The following is a 15,232-nucleotide window of genomic DNA, read 5'->3' on the forward strand; positions in this document are numbered from 1 at the left end:
AGCCTGAATCTATCTACTTTCCTCATCATGGCTCCCCAAGCCTCAGCCCTATCCCAGACTTTAGAGTCTCTGACACTGAGCAAGATCCGCGAACTCGAAAAGCAACGGTCGAGCTATGAGGAGCGCAAAGCTCGCATCCTGGCTGATGCAGAGAAGCACACGAACCTCTACTCGCGCGTCACGACCATCCTAACCGGGACCAAGACCATCCTCCCCAATGTGTCTCGGGATGCCGTTGTCATGAACATCGAGCGATGGCTAGAACAGCACTGCTTCGACCCCTCGGTGACGCACGAGATGCTACAGGAATATGAGACCGAACTGCGATCGCGGTTGGATGCGCACAGTCGGAAACTCAGCCTGGCCGATCTGTACTCGCGACTGCTGACGGAGTGGACGAACGCGGATGGGGACGAGGAAGTGGATGTTTCCGAGGAGGATTATATGGTTGTTGATGAGAGGCAGAAACAGCGCCTTCAGCAGCTCTGCGATCAGTTTGAGCAGGTTGTGTTTTCACCGCTTGAGACAGATGCACAGGAGATCCACAACTTCTTCGATTCGTTTTTCCCGGATGATGATAAGGTGGAAGCGCTGAATGGTCTTCGGTCTGACATCAAAAGTTCAAGCCTGGAGATATTTGAGGAGGAGGCGCCTTTCGATCACTCGACGTTGACGGCTACGATCAAGGGACTTCTGACGGAGGACATTCTCAGCGAGGCGAAGCAGGAAGTCCTCAAGGATTTTCTGAAGAACAAAGTTGCTTTGACGGAGATTGCAGATGTTTTAAACATGCGGTGGGCTGATTTAAGTGAGTGGGATTGGTTTGCCGGTGAAGACGGTATCCCCGTTCTGCCTCGCCAGCAGTTGAATGGGAAGTACCGAATTTGGATGGATGAAGACGTTCTGCAACTCATCTTCGTGCAGTATATTGGGACGCGGCTATGCAACCTGCTGAAGATAACTTTGAAAGATTTCATCGATTCGCCAAAGGTGTGGAATTGGGATGCCGCACCGCCCATGACGGATGAAGACAAGGCTCGCTATTCATACTACACTGGCTTAACGCCATCCGCATACGGCCCAGAAGCTACCCGAAGATCCGATTATATTGACGAATACTTCCTTTCGCAGCTGCCACTGTCTTTGACTACCCTTGCAGATGGAGGGGCACCATATGACGACGACGATGATTCCGAGGTACATGAGGAGGCGAACGATAATGGATGGGGAGCTGCCGATGCGCCTACCCCGGGAGCACATCGCCAGATCAAGCAGCGGTTGTTGCGAAAGATCGCAACCGAGACGCTCGTGCAAAGATTTATCTATGGAGAGGCTGCCGTTGTTCAGTCAGATCTCCGCTGGTATGCCACTGGGCTCCCGCACAGTACCATCTTCGCCGTGATGTCGTATATTGGGTTCTCCGAAAAGTGGATCAGTTTCTTCCGGAAGTATCTGGCCTCTCCATTGAACATGGACAAGTCGTCAGAAGGGCGGACACCAGTTGGACCGCAAGTCCGCCAGCGCGGAGTGCCAATGGCTCACTCCTCCGAGAAGTTTATCGGCGAGCTGATTTTATTCTTCATGGATCTTGCTGTTAACCGCACCACCGGCCTACTGCTGTATCGTCTGCATGATGATCTCTGGTTATGCGGAGAGCCTGAGAAGTGCGCACAGGCTTGGGAGATGATGAACTCGTTCGCCAAAGTTACCGGACTGGAATTCAACCTCAGCAAGACCGGATCAGTGTACCTTTCAGATGCTGCTGATCCGATGCTTGAAAGTCGACTACCGAAAGGCCCGGTAACATTTGGCTTTTTGGCGCTGGATCCATCAGGGGACTGGGTCATTGACCAGGAGCAGGTTGACGCACATGTCAAACAACTCAAGACTCAGTTGGACAAGTGTGACAGTGTGATGGCGTGGATCCGCACATGGAACAGCTGCATCGGGCGCTTCTTCAAAAACACATTCGGCCAACCAGCCATGTGTTTCGGGCAGAGGCACGTCGACATGATCCTCGCAGCATACAAAGCGATGCAGGACTCTCTGTTCGGCGATGACGCCGGCACTGTCACACAGCATCTGAGGAGAATGATCATAGCTCGATTCGGGGCCACTGACATTCCAGATGCGCTGTTCTACTACCCGGAAGAGCTAGGCGGGCTCGGCTTGCGCAACCCAGCGATCTCACCGTTCCTAGTTAGAGACGCGCTTGAACCGTCACCTCTGAAATACATCGCCGATTTTCAGCAGAAGGAAATGGATCAGTACCTCCAACTCAAGAAAAACTTCAGCGAGCTATCACAGGCTGCAAAGACGAATCGATTCACGCGCTTCATGAGCAATGACGAGCCCCGATATGTTTCACCACACGACAGGGATACATTCATGCCGTTCGAGGAGTGGTCCCAGTTCCGCTGGTCGCATAGTTCTCTCTTCTTTAAGCTGTACGCGAAACTGCAGGAGGTGCCGGACCCGCGCGGCATTCAGGCCACGAATGAGGTTTCCAATGCGCTGCGACAAGTGTTGCCGAATATCAATTCTCTTGATGACGAGGAGAGGTGGATTGTCCACATGTATGCGCCCGAGGTGTTGAAGAATTACGGCGGTGTCAGTCTGGTCGACAAGAGGTATTTACCCGTCGGTGTTATGGCTATGGTGAAGGAGAAGCGGGTGAAGTGGCAGATGGTACTTTAATTTTGTTTTCATCCTTTTCTGTATATTCTTGGAGTTGCGATCAAATTGCATTGAATATTTTCGGGGCCTCAAGTATTTAGTCTACTCCGATTGGAGCCGAGTATAGCGTCGGGGTCTGCCGAGCACAACGGACCACGATGACTTTTCTTTCGATTTCTCACTGCCATCCGTTTACAGTCACCTGAAGTGCATTGAAAGGGTCACAAAGGGCACTTCGACTATTGAGTTTACCTCGATCAGCCCAAAATGTCTATCTCAGATTCACTGACCGACGTTGCAGAAGCCCCCATATCACCAACCAAGCCATGGCAGGCCCGGATCCGCGAACACCTGGTGATCGTATCACTCTACCTAACGCTCTTCCTGTCCGCCCTCGACGTAACAATCGTCGCTCCAGCGCTGCCAATCATCGCCAGCCATCTCAATGCCACCACGTCTGAATATACCTGGGTCGGCAGTGCCTACACACTGGCGAGCACATCGACAACACCGCTATGGGCGAAGATATCCGATATATGGGGTCGCAAGACTGTCCTTATGGTGACGAATGTTGTCTTCCTGTGCGGAAGCCTTATTTGCGCGCTTAGCGTGTCGCCCATAATGCTCATCGGCGGAAGAGTTGTACAAGGTATCGGTGGCGGAGGAATCATAGTCTTGGTGACCATCATCATTGGCGACTTGTTCACATTGCGTGAGAGAGCGAAGTACTACGCTTTGACAGGAATCGTGTGGGCGATCGCCAGTGGTGTAGGGCCTATACTGGGCGGCGTCTTTACGCAGACAATTGGATGGGAGTGGTGCTGTACGTTCCCCCTCTTGGAACGATCCAATCGTGAACTAATATTAGTGAAGTCTACATAAACCTCCCATTCGACGGCCTCTCTCTCATTCTGCTCTTCTTCTTCATGCAGCTAAAGCCCACATCCGCACCCTTGACAACGCTTCGCACATTCGACTTCACCGGCTGCATCTTCATCATCTCCGGAACGGTATGCTTCCTCTACGGCCTCGAGAGCGGCAGCGGCTCCCACGGCTGGTCGTCCGCACAAACCCTCGGCCTCCTACTCGGCGGTCTAGCCCTGCTTATCCTGTTCACACTATACGAATGGCACGTCGCGAAGGAACCGATCCTACCTCTCCGACATCTCCTCACGCGCCCCACGATCCCCTGCCTCCTTACCGCAACCTTCCACAGTATAACCTTTATCCCATACACATACTTCAATCCGCTCTACTTCCAGTCCGTCCTTCACATCTCACCGATAAAATCCGGCGTCTACCTCTTCGCCCTCGTTCTCCCTCTCTCGGCAATGACACTCGCAAGCGGCCTCTACGTGAAACGCACGGGGTCCTACCGACCCGTGATCTGGATCTCCGGAGCCATAATGATAACTGGAACGGCCTTGTTCATCGACTTCGGTACGCATCTGCACCTCGAGAAAATCGTCCTCTACCAACTTGTCGCGGGTCTCGGCGCAGGCCCGCTCTTCCAAGCGCCAATGATTGCGTACCAGAGTTGCTTGGAGCCGAGCATGGTCGCGTCGGGGAATGCGGCGCTGGCGTTTTTGAAAAATCTCGGGACGAGTTTGAGTCTTGTGCTTGGTGGGGTTGTTGTGCAAGGGGTTGGTGGCGGGTTACTGACTGCGGGATACGGGGATGGAGAGGGTGGTGGTACTAATGGTGGTGGTGGAGGGGTGCAACAGGAGGATTTTATGAAAGGATTGAAAGCCTTGTGGATCTTCTATACAGCGACTTGTGCTGTTATGTGGATTGCTTCGTTCGGCATTATGCGGAAAGATTTGGACGGGAAGGACGGAGGGGAGAGCGAGGTGTCTGGCTCTGACGGAGAAGCGCAGGTTAATGAGAAGGCTAGCTGATGTTTTGGGTTGAAGACATTTATTCTATAGCCTCAAAATAAAGACCCTAGCTGCTCTATCCACTATTTCCTACTCAGGCCTGCCTCAAGGGAGTCGCGAGGCCGTTGAAGCTTAGGAGGGCAACAACCCCATTCCCGGAAGGGCGAGCTGGGGGATACAACGATTAAAGGCGGTGTGAAGGTGCCCAGTATATATTCTTAAAAGCAAGCTTCCCGCAGAACTGCAATCAAAAGTACACATCTTTCTCCATCGTGAACCATTATTGATTTATTGGAAATGAGTTCAGGACCTTGCACAGCGTGTGGCTGGACCACTGAACGCCAAAACAATTGCAACTACCAAAGCTTCCTCAAACTGTTCTATGAAGCAGGAGATCGAGGCGTCTGGTCATTAGGCTCCAAGTTGATACTAAAAGATCGAGGTGCTAGCCTTCCGACCTTTGAGGTACCAAATATTCAATTTGTGCGGGAACAAACATCCATTCCTGTTCCCACCGTTGTCGAATCTTGGGAGGAAGGCAAACACACCCTCATAGTAATGCGACGCATCCCCGGCGAACCACTCAGCGAAGCTTGGCCGAGGCTTTCTATGGATGAAAAAGAGAGAATAGCAAAGCAGACTGTTGAGTATCTGCAACAACTTCGCAAACTCCAGTCTGATAAAATTCAATCTCTTGGTGGCCGTCCGGTTTTTTCCAACTTCCTGTTCAAAGATAAAGATTCCGAGACTCCTCACGGCCCTCTAGCATCCGATGATGATCTTTGGGATGATATGGAACTTGGATTGCATGAGACGGTTCCCGAAGCTGCTCGAATATGGCTTCGACAATGCATGCCTTCTGCTACGCCTTACACCTTACACACGGAGACCTCACCAATGTGAACATTATGGTTGAGCATGGCTCCCTTACTGGCATAATTGATTGGGAGATGTCTGGCTACTTCCCAGTGTGGTGGGAATATGTGTGCACCTCGGTTCCTGATAGTGAGGAGGACAGGGAGTGGAAGGCGTTGTTACGAAGATATATGCCTGATTATAGCGCCGCACGTGAATTTTGCTGGATTATCACTATCTTTGCAGGGACCCGGGTAGTGAGAGAGCTACGAAGTTCATGGCGAAAGCAAGAAATGAGGCCCGTTAGAAGGTGCGTAGCCTTGCTTCTTTAAATGTGTGGGTTCGTGTTAGTAAATCAAACACTTCGTCTTTCTACTATCATGCCTAGCACGTAAACTTTCTGGGCAGGAAACTATCGAGGACTACTCGGGAACAGTGGATTTGTATTAATCCTTTTTAACAAGACAGTTAGGCTTGGAAGCATAGGGAAAGGCTCATGGAGCGATATATTTAAAAGAAGCCGGAACCGGGATGTTACGATCAGGTACAAAAGAAGAATATCAACCACCGTAGTAGAATTTGCGAGACACCCAAGGATGGGGAAGGAAAGAAGAGAGATGGTGTGGGGAGGTCTAAATACAAGTCGGGTGTGTACCACAGCCGGTATCAAACCAGCCATCAACCAGCCACAGGCATCCACACATATGAATCGTCATACCGCACATATAAATGAGTGACAAAGAGCAAGTTGATGGCTCCCAAATAGCACAAGAAACACAGAGGGACAAATCAAGAGAAGGACACCGAAAGTCTCTCAAGAGACTCAAACACAGCACAGCCATTTCTCGCGTGTGACAGGGAGTATTTCATTGAAATCAATCAGGTCAAAACTCTGAGTAAAAGGAAAGAATCATACCAAAAGCTCAGGTCAAGCCTTTTCAAGCTCAACCATTACAGTTCAGGCCCTTTCATAGTTTTAGGCAGCTGAGCACCACATATCTCGCAATCATCCTTGTAGGTAGGGTTATTGTGGGTGCATAGTTGGAATCAGTCTCTGAACTTCTAAGGAATTCTTCATGAATGAACTACACTCTCAATATTCTTCCTCCAGTTCACGATTAAGTCTTGTTTTTGGAATAGGCTACTCCCGTCAGATGACGCTGACGAAGAAACAATCCTCATTCCTTCTCGAAGGGACTCTAGCCACTCATGCTTCCAAACTTCCCGATCCTCCTCCTTAGTTCCTTCTGCAAATAGCGTCCAGCAGAATATCTTTCGCGTTGCCTCTAATGAGAGATTTTCGTTCAGGTTACAATCGTTTGATGTATGCCGCTTGATAGAATCTCTCAAGCCTAAATAGATGATAGGAGGCAAGCGCAGAAGAATAGATGTAACCTGTATGTAAGTTAGCTATTATGCTATTAGGTAACCTAGAAACAAACCTTTTGAATAGACTCAGCAAGATGTGTGATAATCATCAACTCAGTGTCTGCAGGCTGCGAGCCTATCTCGACAATCTCAGATGATACCAACCCATCATCACGCTTGGCCTGCCCAGCCTTCGTTGTCCAATTCCAGTAGAGATAGGATAGTTTGTGGCCACAGTTTGCATGTAACCTGACCTCTAAAGCGCACTGATCCAGCCTTACTAGGCCGAAAGGCAAGTAAGGGCTTAACGGTGGTGATCCGTATGTCCAGGACTCGACGTCAGTGAGGTAGAGTAAACGAAGCTCATCTTCACGGGGTATCATCGATCGACTATTGTGGGTGTAGATAGGTACTTTTCGATAGTTTTCCGGGTCCATGAATGACTGTGGAGAGGTAGTCCAGGCATTTGCTTCTAGCGAGATAGGTAAGATATGTGATCGACATATTCGGGCAACATGACATAACAAGCCGGATATAGCTGCTCCTAGACATAGAGATGCGGCTTTAGGTCTCCGTTGAGCGAAGCTATAGAGAATATTGTTAAGCTTTTCTTCCTGTGAGATGCACGGTATACTCTCTTCCAGTAGTGGATTAAGCCACTCATTCATGAGATTGCTAGGGATCTTCTCATCCCAAAGGCAACTCCCCAAGCATGATATAACAAAGCTGGAGGTACTTGAAAGGCACAAGAAGTGTGGGATCTCATCAAAACTTGGCAGTTTGCCCTCGTAGATGGGTTCGAGATCTGGAGGTGAATTGTCAGACGACTGTACGGGCGGCGGTAAAGTAATATAAAAGCCGGTCCTTGCGTGACGAGGAAAGGTAAGAGCAGCGGTAAATGCAGCAAGTAACTGATCAAAACAGTTATACTGTCGGGCGAGTTTGTACAGAAATATTTGCGCCTCATTAGACAATGGAGGGTGTATATCTTTTGAGATGTGAAGCGGCGCATCATGCTTTAGCTTGAACAAACCAGGATCGCCTAAATGGCACTCCCAGGGCGGATAATAACTTTTGCCGTCTCGTTTGAGAATCGCGTGCCAGCCATGTTCAGGAGCGAGGAGTGCAGCCCACCATTGAGCCTCTGCAGGATCGCAACCATTAAGATTAACTGAGAAGCAAGATCGCGAATCATCTAATGTTGCTGGTAGTGCCCAGTTACCGGTGTAAAAGACTCGATCGTCTGCTGTTCTCTGGCGTAGCTCTATCAGCCGAGCAGCAAGGATGTATGACCATCCTAGTGCTAGGATACTAAGGTAGTTTCCAGACGACATTGGAAGATGATCAAAGCCAGTCCATTTTGCGAAGTCGGCTGATAGGCGGCAAGTAGCAGGCTGGGAAACGCCAATATAAACCCTTTACGCGCTACTTTTTTTGGTCACTCCAAGGAAATAGTTGTTGTCAGAAAATAAAGACCACTCCAAGTAGCCTTCTAAGTAGAGAGAACCGCGCTCAGTATTTTCAAGAATGTCAGGAGATTCCTGTATAGATGGAGTTCGGAATAAGAGGCTTCTAATTTCGCTGCATGAAATTGGAATTTTAGGCTGTTGGTGTAGAAAAAGGGCCCTCCATATAAGCCTTGAGTGAATCAAGCACTTGAAAGACTGTAGAAAGAATGGTCGAAGCGTGTCATTTCTGTTCCTGCCAAGGAACAGCATTGTCGCTGACAGAGTTCAAGGGATGGCCACCGTGGGTGTAAGATAGCAGATTCGATGTCCACAAGTTGGTCGTAAGCGCGTTTTGATTTGAAGGGGAGAGTGCTGGTTATGAAGGGGATGAGGTCAGGTGACTCGGAGCCCGGAAAGCGACATCATATGTAACAGACTTTTGGTATATTAAATTAGGAAAGAGATATATTTGATAGACAGTCCTAAATAGCAAAGAGCGACTGAGGTGGATAGTTATTAAAGTTTTACTTAACTAATAGAGATTATAAAAGGGCTAAATTCACCCTAGTTCACCTGGCAAGAATCCACAACCATCTAGTTTAGACCATCATGCAACTTCGACGTTTTCGACCTGTACGGCTCGAGCCTTTGTATTCTTCTGAATCTCTTCATCTTCATGTTGAATATACTTGAGAGGACGCTTGACAGACGTGGCATCGGGGTCAGTAAGAACAATCGGGGACGGGTTTGAGCGGTAATACGAGTCCAGATCTTCTAGAGTGCGGTTGGCTGAGGAACGTTAGCATATCCAGAAGTAACACACAATTGTATATTGAGGAATGAAAGGACTTACAGGTTTCGGGATAGAAGAAGTAGATGACGGGCAGGAAAGCGGCGTTGAGAACCGTCCATACGATCCAGAATCGCCAGCCAAGGTTCTGGACTCCGATTGGTGTGATTTCAACAACCACGAAGTTCGTCATCCAGTTAGTAGCAGTCGCAACAGCTGCTCCCTTGTTGCGCATTGGTAATGAATTAATCTCAGTCGGGTAGAGCCATGGCACTCCCAGCATGCCCATGCCAAAGGTGATGAAAAATAGGAAGAAGAAGGCAATGGACGCAGAGCCGAACTTGTCGCTGTTTTCACGGGTCTCTGCGAAGCGAAGTAGGATAGTGATAATGAGAAATGAGAAGCCCTGACCAGCAGTCGAAAACAGCATAAGGCCTCGCCGGCCCCACCGCTCAACAAGTGGAACCGATAGACATGTGAAGAGGAGGTATGAGACGGAATTGCAAGCAGCAAGTAATCGGGACATACTCTCTGATAAACCAACCGAATTCATCATTATTAGCGGAAAATAGTAGCTCATGATGTTAACTCCTTCGAATTGCTGCATGAACTGCGTTCCTGCACCTAGAAGAAGTCGTCTCAGGCTCTTGGTGTCGTTGGTGCCCTGCTTGCGGAGGAAGATGTCTTTCCAACTTGGGGCATTCTCACGCTCGTATTGAACGCTGAACTCAATTTCGCTGCGTTGAGTTTCGATATAGGGGTCATTTAACTCCTTTCCCTCAATGGCGGCGAGGATTTCCACGGCTTCCTCTTGTCGGCCTTGTTGCATGAGCCATCTAGAACGTGGTTAGTGACGTGCGAGGATACGGGGAACCAGATATGCTTACCTAGGTGACTCAGGAAGCCATGGAACAGTGGCAAAGAGAATAAGAATGAAGAAGAACTGAAAAGCGATGGGAAATCTCCATGCGATAGATCCACCAACGAATGACAGTCCATAGTTTATCCAATTGACTATGGAATACCCAGCAATGTTCATGACCATCTCAAATAGAACGAGCTTTCCGCGCCACTTGTGGTGCGCGGTTTCCGTCTGCCACACTGGGGCGGTAGTAGTATTGATACCATTTCCGAGACTACACAAGGCGTTTTTGTGAGTTTTGGCTTCCAATTGCCCGTCAGACTGATACGTACCCAAGAACAATTCGCCCAACAAACATTTGAGCCAGACTGTACGAGCTCGCCTTGATGATAGTCCCGATGGCCATGATTGCTGTACCAAGAAGGATTGCCTTCTTGCGCCCTAGCCTCTCCCCCCAGGTGAACGCAATAATCGCGCCGAAGAAACATCCAATGTCGTAGATTGCAGTGACAGTAGAAAGAACTTTGGTTCGAGAGGGCCCGACAAGGTCATGTAATTCGAGGAAATCCTGAGAAACAGTGACTCCACCTACAAGGAGGTTAGCAGTTGCAGTTATGCGATGCATCGGGCGACATACTGAATACTCCTTGATCATACCCAAAGAGGGTCATATCAGTAGCGCAGGCCACCTAGTACACGTTAGATATACGGCCTCAGCGCATGCACAGGCATAGTTACATACTGTTAGCCAAACAGTGAGCCATCCTCCTGTTAACCCAAAGAAGGGCTTCTTCTTCGTGTCAGAAATCATCGTCAACAGCCCAGGTAATACTATCGTCTTTGATTCATGAACAGCAGCGTGCCGAGTCAAGGAAAAGGGTATCGGAGGAAATTTATACTCTAGCAATACGTTGCAGGGCACTCTCCCGACGTCATGCGATAAAAGCCGGCTTTATATAATGCCTCCGGAGTCCCGGTTTGGAGACAGTGGGCACGCCGCCGGACCTGTCCCCAATCCCACGCGAACACTGCGCGGGGAGGACATGGATGGAGCCATTTGAACCACAGCCAATCATTGCATCAGATCGCAATTACCCCGTGGGAAAGTTTTGCTCTCCATGCTGATCTGGGCTTTAGCCGGTTCCATCTCGCCGATTGGTGGCGTTCCTTGGATTAAGGCATGAGCGGTTCCGCAAGCGGGTTATTTTATCCTCTCAAAGGGAAGAATGACGCTATGGTTTCACCCCGAAGTGATTGCCGGAGCACGGAGTTGGGCCCAGATATGATTCCCGAGTGTGAAGGAGAGGATTTGAAAAGACCTAGAACAGAGGAGGGCTTGCTTGGAGTGGTACTGAAGTGTAGAAGCAGCACGCGTGGTGAAGTGAGAGAATGTGAAAATCTGGGGTTGTCCAGGCTTCAGCCTGCGGCTGGTGGACAAGTCGTGGAGTAACTGAGTTTCCAGGAGGAATCGGAGGGGTAAAGTTGGAGTTGCTGGGCCTCGACCACGGGATGAAGGATCAGGAGGCGGGAAATTTCCCCCATCCAGCACAGGCGAATCCTGCGCCAAGCCCAACCTGGGAAATTAGCCGACCAGAATCTCCCCACAGCAGACACTGAGCCATCTGGAGCACGACCTCTCCATTCAACACTCGCTGGTTTTCCTGCTCGTACGATCCTCGATGAACAGTCGGTGGAATCTGACAGTCGCATTATTTTCCAAAACCCCAACAGTCCATGACTCTTGCCAATGGCAGGAGACCAGCCGGCGACTCCGACCCGCACCGCCAAACGGGACAGCCACAGATCCCGAAAAGGCTGGTATGCTGCTCCACGCTTGAACCCCGTGGGGAGAGAAAACCTCTGACCTCATTGCAGCCCTGAATGCCGGAGTCGCAAGATCAAATGCGACGAGCAGAAACCTGAATGCGGCCAGTGCCTAAAGAGCGGTCGAGCATGTCGAATAATAGACAGCATATTCAAGCCCCATTCTTATTCATTCCGGACGACACCGGCACAGGGACCGCAACTTGTTGATCGGGTCGGGCCCAGTACACGCCTGCCACCCGAAAGTGCGGCACAGAAAGGTGTGACGTCCTCCCTCTTGCCACTTATTAGCTGGGAGACTGAATCGGTCGGAGCAGCTGAGGAGACCCAAGAACTCCCGATACAACCCGTGAATATAGTGCACTCGCTGATTACATCACCGTCCCAAAACCACACGATACTTGGCAAAAGGATCTTGAATGTGTCCCCAATCACTGCTCACGATCAAGGTACGGAGTGTGTACTTTCCGGGCATACCGTGAATGAGACTGTGGATCCAAGTTCAGGGCAAGACTCGGCATCACTGGCATCTCCCCATGGCACCGAGTCAACAGGCAGGCCGTACGCTACTCCTATAGGCCAACTCGAGGATAACTATCAGGACCGCTGTGAGATAGCTTTCTTCCTGCGGCACTTCTCGGAAGGACCAGGGCAGTGGATGGACGTGTGCGGAGACCGATCTTACTTTAGCCAACAGGTGATACAGCTCTCTCATTGGAGTCCGCTCATACGGTATGCCGCTTGCGCTCTCGGGGCAAAGCAACTCGGCCAGACGAGACACCCTGAAGCTCAGATCCGGCACACAAACACCCAAACTCTCATGCTCAAAGCTCTCATCGACACCAAGGTTGGGTTCACCTGGTATGGGGCCAAGTACTACGAGAAAGCAATCCAATTGCTTGCGCAGCAAATTTCGCGTAGTGGGAATCCGTCATGCTCACTGTCACCCAACTATATATACGGGACTGGCTTGACGCCGCAAAGTGGTGAGTTTGATCTTCCGCGGGACCACGATGAAGCAGCTGCACCTTTTCAGATCTTGGCGGCGTGTATTCTGTGTCAGTATGAAGATGTAAACGCCACCCTCCGAGCGTGGTCTGGGCATATTGATGGAATACACCGGTTATTACGGCCTCATTTACCGAATCTTGTTGCATTTCGCGTAGCCAAGCGTATCCCTCAGCCAGAAAGAGCGATTAACGCGGTATTCTGGTTCTATGTCGTTAACGACATGCTGAATGCGTGTAAGTACATTTTGCACTCCCTACATACTACACTTACTAACGACCTATATAGTTGTCATGAAGAGGAAAACTCGCGTCAATACTGACGACCTTGTGTTGTGGCAAAAGATGGGCGTACCACTTGATGACCATGGTAACCTTGCTAGAAGCACCACCGAAAGCCAGCTGGAGGTTACTTTGTTCAAAGCTCTGGTTCGAATGATGTGCCAACTAGTCAACTCCGAACTAAACGACGCTGGGCAATGGGCAATAGTGAAGGCACACTTTGACCGCTGGCAGAGCATAGTGCCCCAATCTTTCTACATCCCGATTACATGGCCTCCTGTCGCCGAACCGAGCACTATCCAGAATGTGGACGCATTCACTCGTGAAATCTGGTTCGCCAGTGACATATCAGCAATAACTCTCGCATTCTACCACATGTCGCGGATGATTCTGCTTGTCAACCGCCCAATGGACCTATTCATTAATCAACGAGAGGACCTACTGTCGGCGTACAACATTTTACAGCAGGAGCTACGACAACACGCGATGGAGATAATCCCAATAATGCATGCAAAGCCAAGCGAAACTGTTCAAAAGTACATGCTCCAGCCACTGTATGTTGCCGGCAGATGTTTGACAGAAGAGAAGGAACGCAAGACCTTACTACAGATACTTCGAAATATGGCCGACGATTTTGGACTATTCACAGATGATCGTATTAAGGACCTCTGCGAAGAATGGGGTATGCCGTACAATGGTATTGATAGGAAAGATGGCCATGGCATCTTGACATGATACGTCTTATGATCATGACAGGGGCTCCTAGTATATCCATGAGTCCAAACTGCTAGCCGTGGTTTGTAGACTATGCTTCGGCGCACCTCAAGCTTCCGTCTTGATATATGGGATTCCCGTCAGCTTGAATGCGCGTTCATTCAGCACGGGCTCCTGAACCGGCCTGTCCCGACTCTTTGGGCAAGGCTCTCCATTCCGCATCGCGATGTTCGAGCCTGCAACATGCACGGCGTTGGGCCAATGGGTCGTTCCCAATCGTTCTACACACCGTTAGTACAATCTGCGTGGCAAACTGGAAATCAAACGCAAGACAAGACTAACGCTCAAAAGCCCCCTTCTTTCTGACAAGATCCTCCTGGCTCGCCTCGGCAACCGGCATATAACAGGTATAAATGGCCAGCCGATCCTGCTTTCCTGCGGGCGGCAGGTTATAATGTGGTGTCCTGCTATCCCACACAATCAGGTCTCCAGGCTCACAGCAGACCTTCACCCATTCTAGGCCATGGTCGGCGAGCCACTTCATCCCGTTCTCGGTGTAGCCGAACCACTCTGGTGTCCAAGCCGGGATGCGAGGCTCGTCAGCCATCTCCGCGTGGAACTGCTCGGAGAGCTTATGCCCACCAGGACAGACAATGAGACCGCCGTCGTCAGGGCCTGCTGGGTTAAGGTTCACAAGACCTTGGAGGCCTGGGTGACGTGTGGTTAGCATTGCCTTAAATATGGCATATCAGCGTTATGGAGGGTTTGGGCATACATCGGAATCCAGGTTTGGATGGATCCTGGTCCTGGTGGGGCCACGGCTTGCTAATAGGTGTCAATCACCTGCCTCTTGCTATGCTGAAGAATCGAAGACAGATATACATACTTTTCAGGCATATCCTCACGGCTGATTGAAGACATCCGTTAGCAGGTTTGATGCTAGACTCTTTGACAATGAAAACGAAGACGGAAAGAGATAAGAAATGGCGGGTAACATACTTGGCAAACTGCATATTGACAACGTCAAAGGACACAATCAAATCCTCGTCGTCATAAACTTTTGCAAAGGCATCAATGACCCCTGGCTCGGACCGGACGTCCCATACCCATTTCTCATGTGTCACGCCATAGGCCAGAATCATCCCCTTCTCATTGATAACGGGCAGGTTCGCTCGCTTGACCGTAGAAGGATCGTCGCGCTTGTAACCAAGGTCGCTTTGGCTCCATGTTAGTTGTACATTGAGTTTGGCTTTTAGGATTCTTGACTGACAATCCCTCAAGATACGTATAGAACTCGTTCGCATATGTCTTTGCACGCTCGAGCGGGATAGCTCCCTTGACGACGGCGTACCCGTCGCTGTTCAGAGCATCGCGAAAATCGCCATAATTTGTGGGGGAGCCGTCGAGGAGCATACGGCCCTTTGGCGGTGCGATGGAGACGGTTAGGCCTGTTGAAGGGGCTTCGGTTGTTGTGGTGGACATTTTCTCTGCTTTGCAGTGCGAGGGTACTTGGCTGTTCTGGGCTCGGG

General features: G+C 50.1%; 7 protein-coding genes across 7 annotated transcripts; 4 read left to right on the top strand and 3 right to left on the bottom strand.

The window, feature by feature from the left end:
- Positions 1–1,694: 1,694 nt before the first annotated feature.
- BJX68DRAFT_226335 (uncharacterized protein) lies at positions 1,695–2,760 on the top strand. The gene has a single exon (XM_071038497.1). The coding sequence runs from the start codon at positions 1,771–1,773 to the stop codon at positions 2,695–2,697; it is 927 nt and encodes a 308-aa protein (XP_070904425.1). The 5' UTR covers positions 1,695–1,770; the 3' UTR covers positions 2,698–2,760.
- A 183-nt stretch (positions 2,761–2,943) lies between these two features.
- BJX68DRAFT_252387 (MDR family MFS transporter) lies at positions 2,944–4,574 on the top strand (the record flags this gene model as incomplete). The annotated part of the gene is made up of 2 exons (XM_071042556.1): positions 2,944–3,499; positions 3,550–4,574. The coding sequence occupies 2 exons, from the start codon at positions 2,944–2,946 to the stop codon at positions 4,572–4,574; spliced, it is 1,581 nt and encodes a 526-aa protein (XP_070904426.1).
- Positions 4,575–4,850: 276 nt separating this feature from the next.
- Positions 4,851–5,715, top strand: BJX68DRAFT_252388 (aminoglycoside phosphotransferase family protein; the record flags this gene model as incomplete). The annotated part of the gene is made up of 3 exons (XM_071042557.1): positions 4,851–5,369; positions 5,471–5,621; positions 5,675–5,715. 3 exons carry the CDS (start codon positions 4,851–4,853, stop codon positions 5,713–5,715), a joined length of 711 nt encoding a protein of 236 aa, XP_070904427.1.
- A 767-nt stretch (positions 5,716–6,482) lies between these two features.
- Positions 6,483–8,494, bottom strand: BJX68DRAFT_276784 (uncharacterized protein; the record flags this gene model as incomplete). Its single annotated transcript, XM_071048182.1, has 3 exons — positions 6,483–6,803; positions 6,851–8,192; positions 8,433–8,494. 3 exons carry the CDS (start codon positions 8,492–8,494, stop codon positions 6,483–6,485), a joined length of 1,725 nt encoding a protein of 574 aa, XP_070904428.1.
- Positions 8,495–8,703: 209 nt separating this feature from the next.
- Positions 8,704–11,350, bottom strand: BJX68DRAFT_226337 (sugar porter family MFS transporter). The gene is made up of 6 exons (XM_071038498.1): positions 10,619–11,350; positions 10,514–10,565; positions 10,209–10,464; positions 9,902–10,150; positions 9,078–9,850; positions 8,704–9,013 (listed from the first exon to the last, which is right to left on the bottom strand). Exons 1-6 carry the CDS (start codon positions 10,685–10,687, stop codon positions 8,832–8,834), a joined length of 1,581 nt encoding a protein of 526 aa, XP_070904429.1. The 5' UTR covers positions 10,688–11,350; the 3' UTR covers positions 8,704–8,831.
- A 273-nt stretch (positions 11,351–11,623) lies between these two features.
- On the top strand, positions 11,624–13,882 carry BJX68DRAFT_276785 (Zn(II)2Cys6 transcription factor domain-containing protein; the record flags this gene model as incomplete). The annotated part of the gene is made up of 3 exons (XM_071048183.1): positions 11,624–11,694; positions 11,752–12,944; positions 12,997–13,882. The coding sequence occupies 3 exons, from the start codon at positions 11,624–11,626 to the stop codon at positions 13,722–13,724; spliced, it is 1,992 nt and encodes a 663-aa protein (XP_070904430.1). The 3' UTR covers positions 13,725–13,882.
- On the bottom strand, positions 13,812–15,185 carry BJX68DRAFT_261928 (phytanoyl-CoA dioxygenase family protein; the record flags this gene model as incomplete). Its single annotated transcript, XM_071044316.1, has 6 exons — positions 13,812–13,984; positions 14,046–14,411; positions 14,479–14,528; positions 14,590–14,610; positions 14,703–14,918; positions 14,974–15,185. The coding sequence occupies 6 exons, from the start codon at positions 15,183–15,185 to the stop codon at positions 13,812–13,814; spliced, it is 1,038 nt and encodes a 345-aa protein (XP_070904431.1).
- Positions 15,186–15,232: the final 47 nt, after the last annotated feature.

This window comes from Aspergillus pseudodeflectus (assembly GCF_044049435.1).
Source record: "Aspergillus pseudodeflectus strain CBS 756.74 chromosome Unknown BJX68scaffold_3, whole genome shotgun sequence".
NCBI lineage: Eukaryota > Fungi > Ascomycota > Eurotiomycetes > Eurotiales > Aspergillaceae > Aspergillus > Aspergillus pseudodeflectus.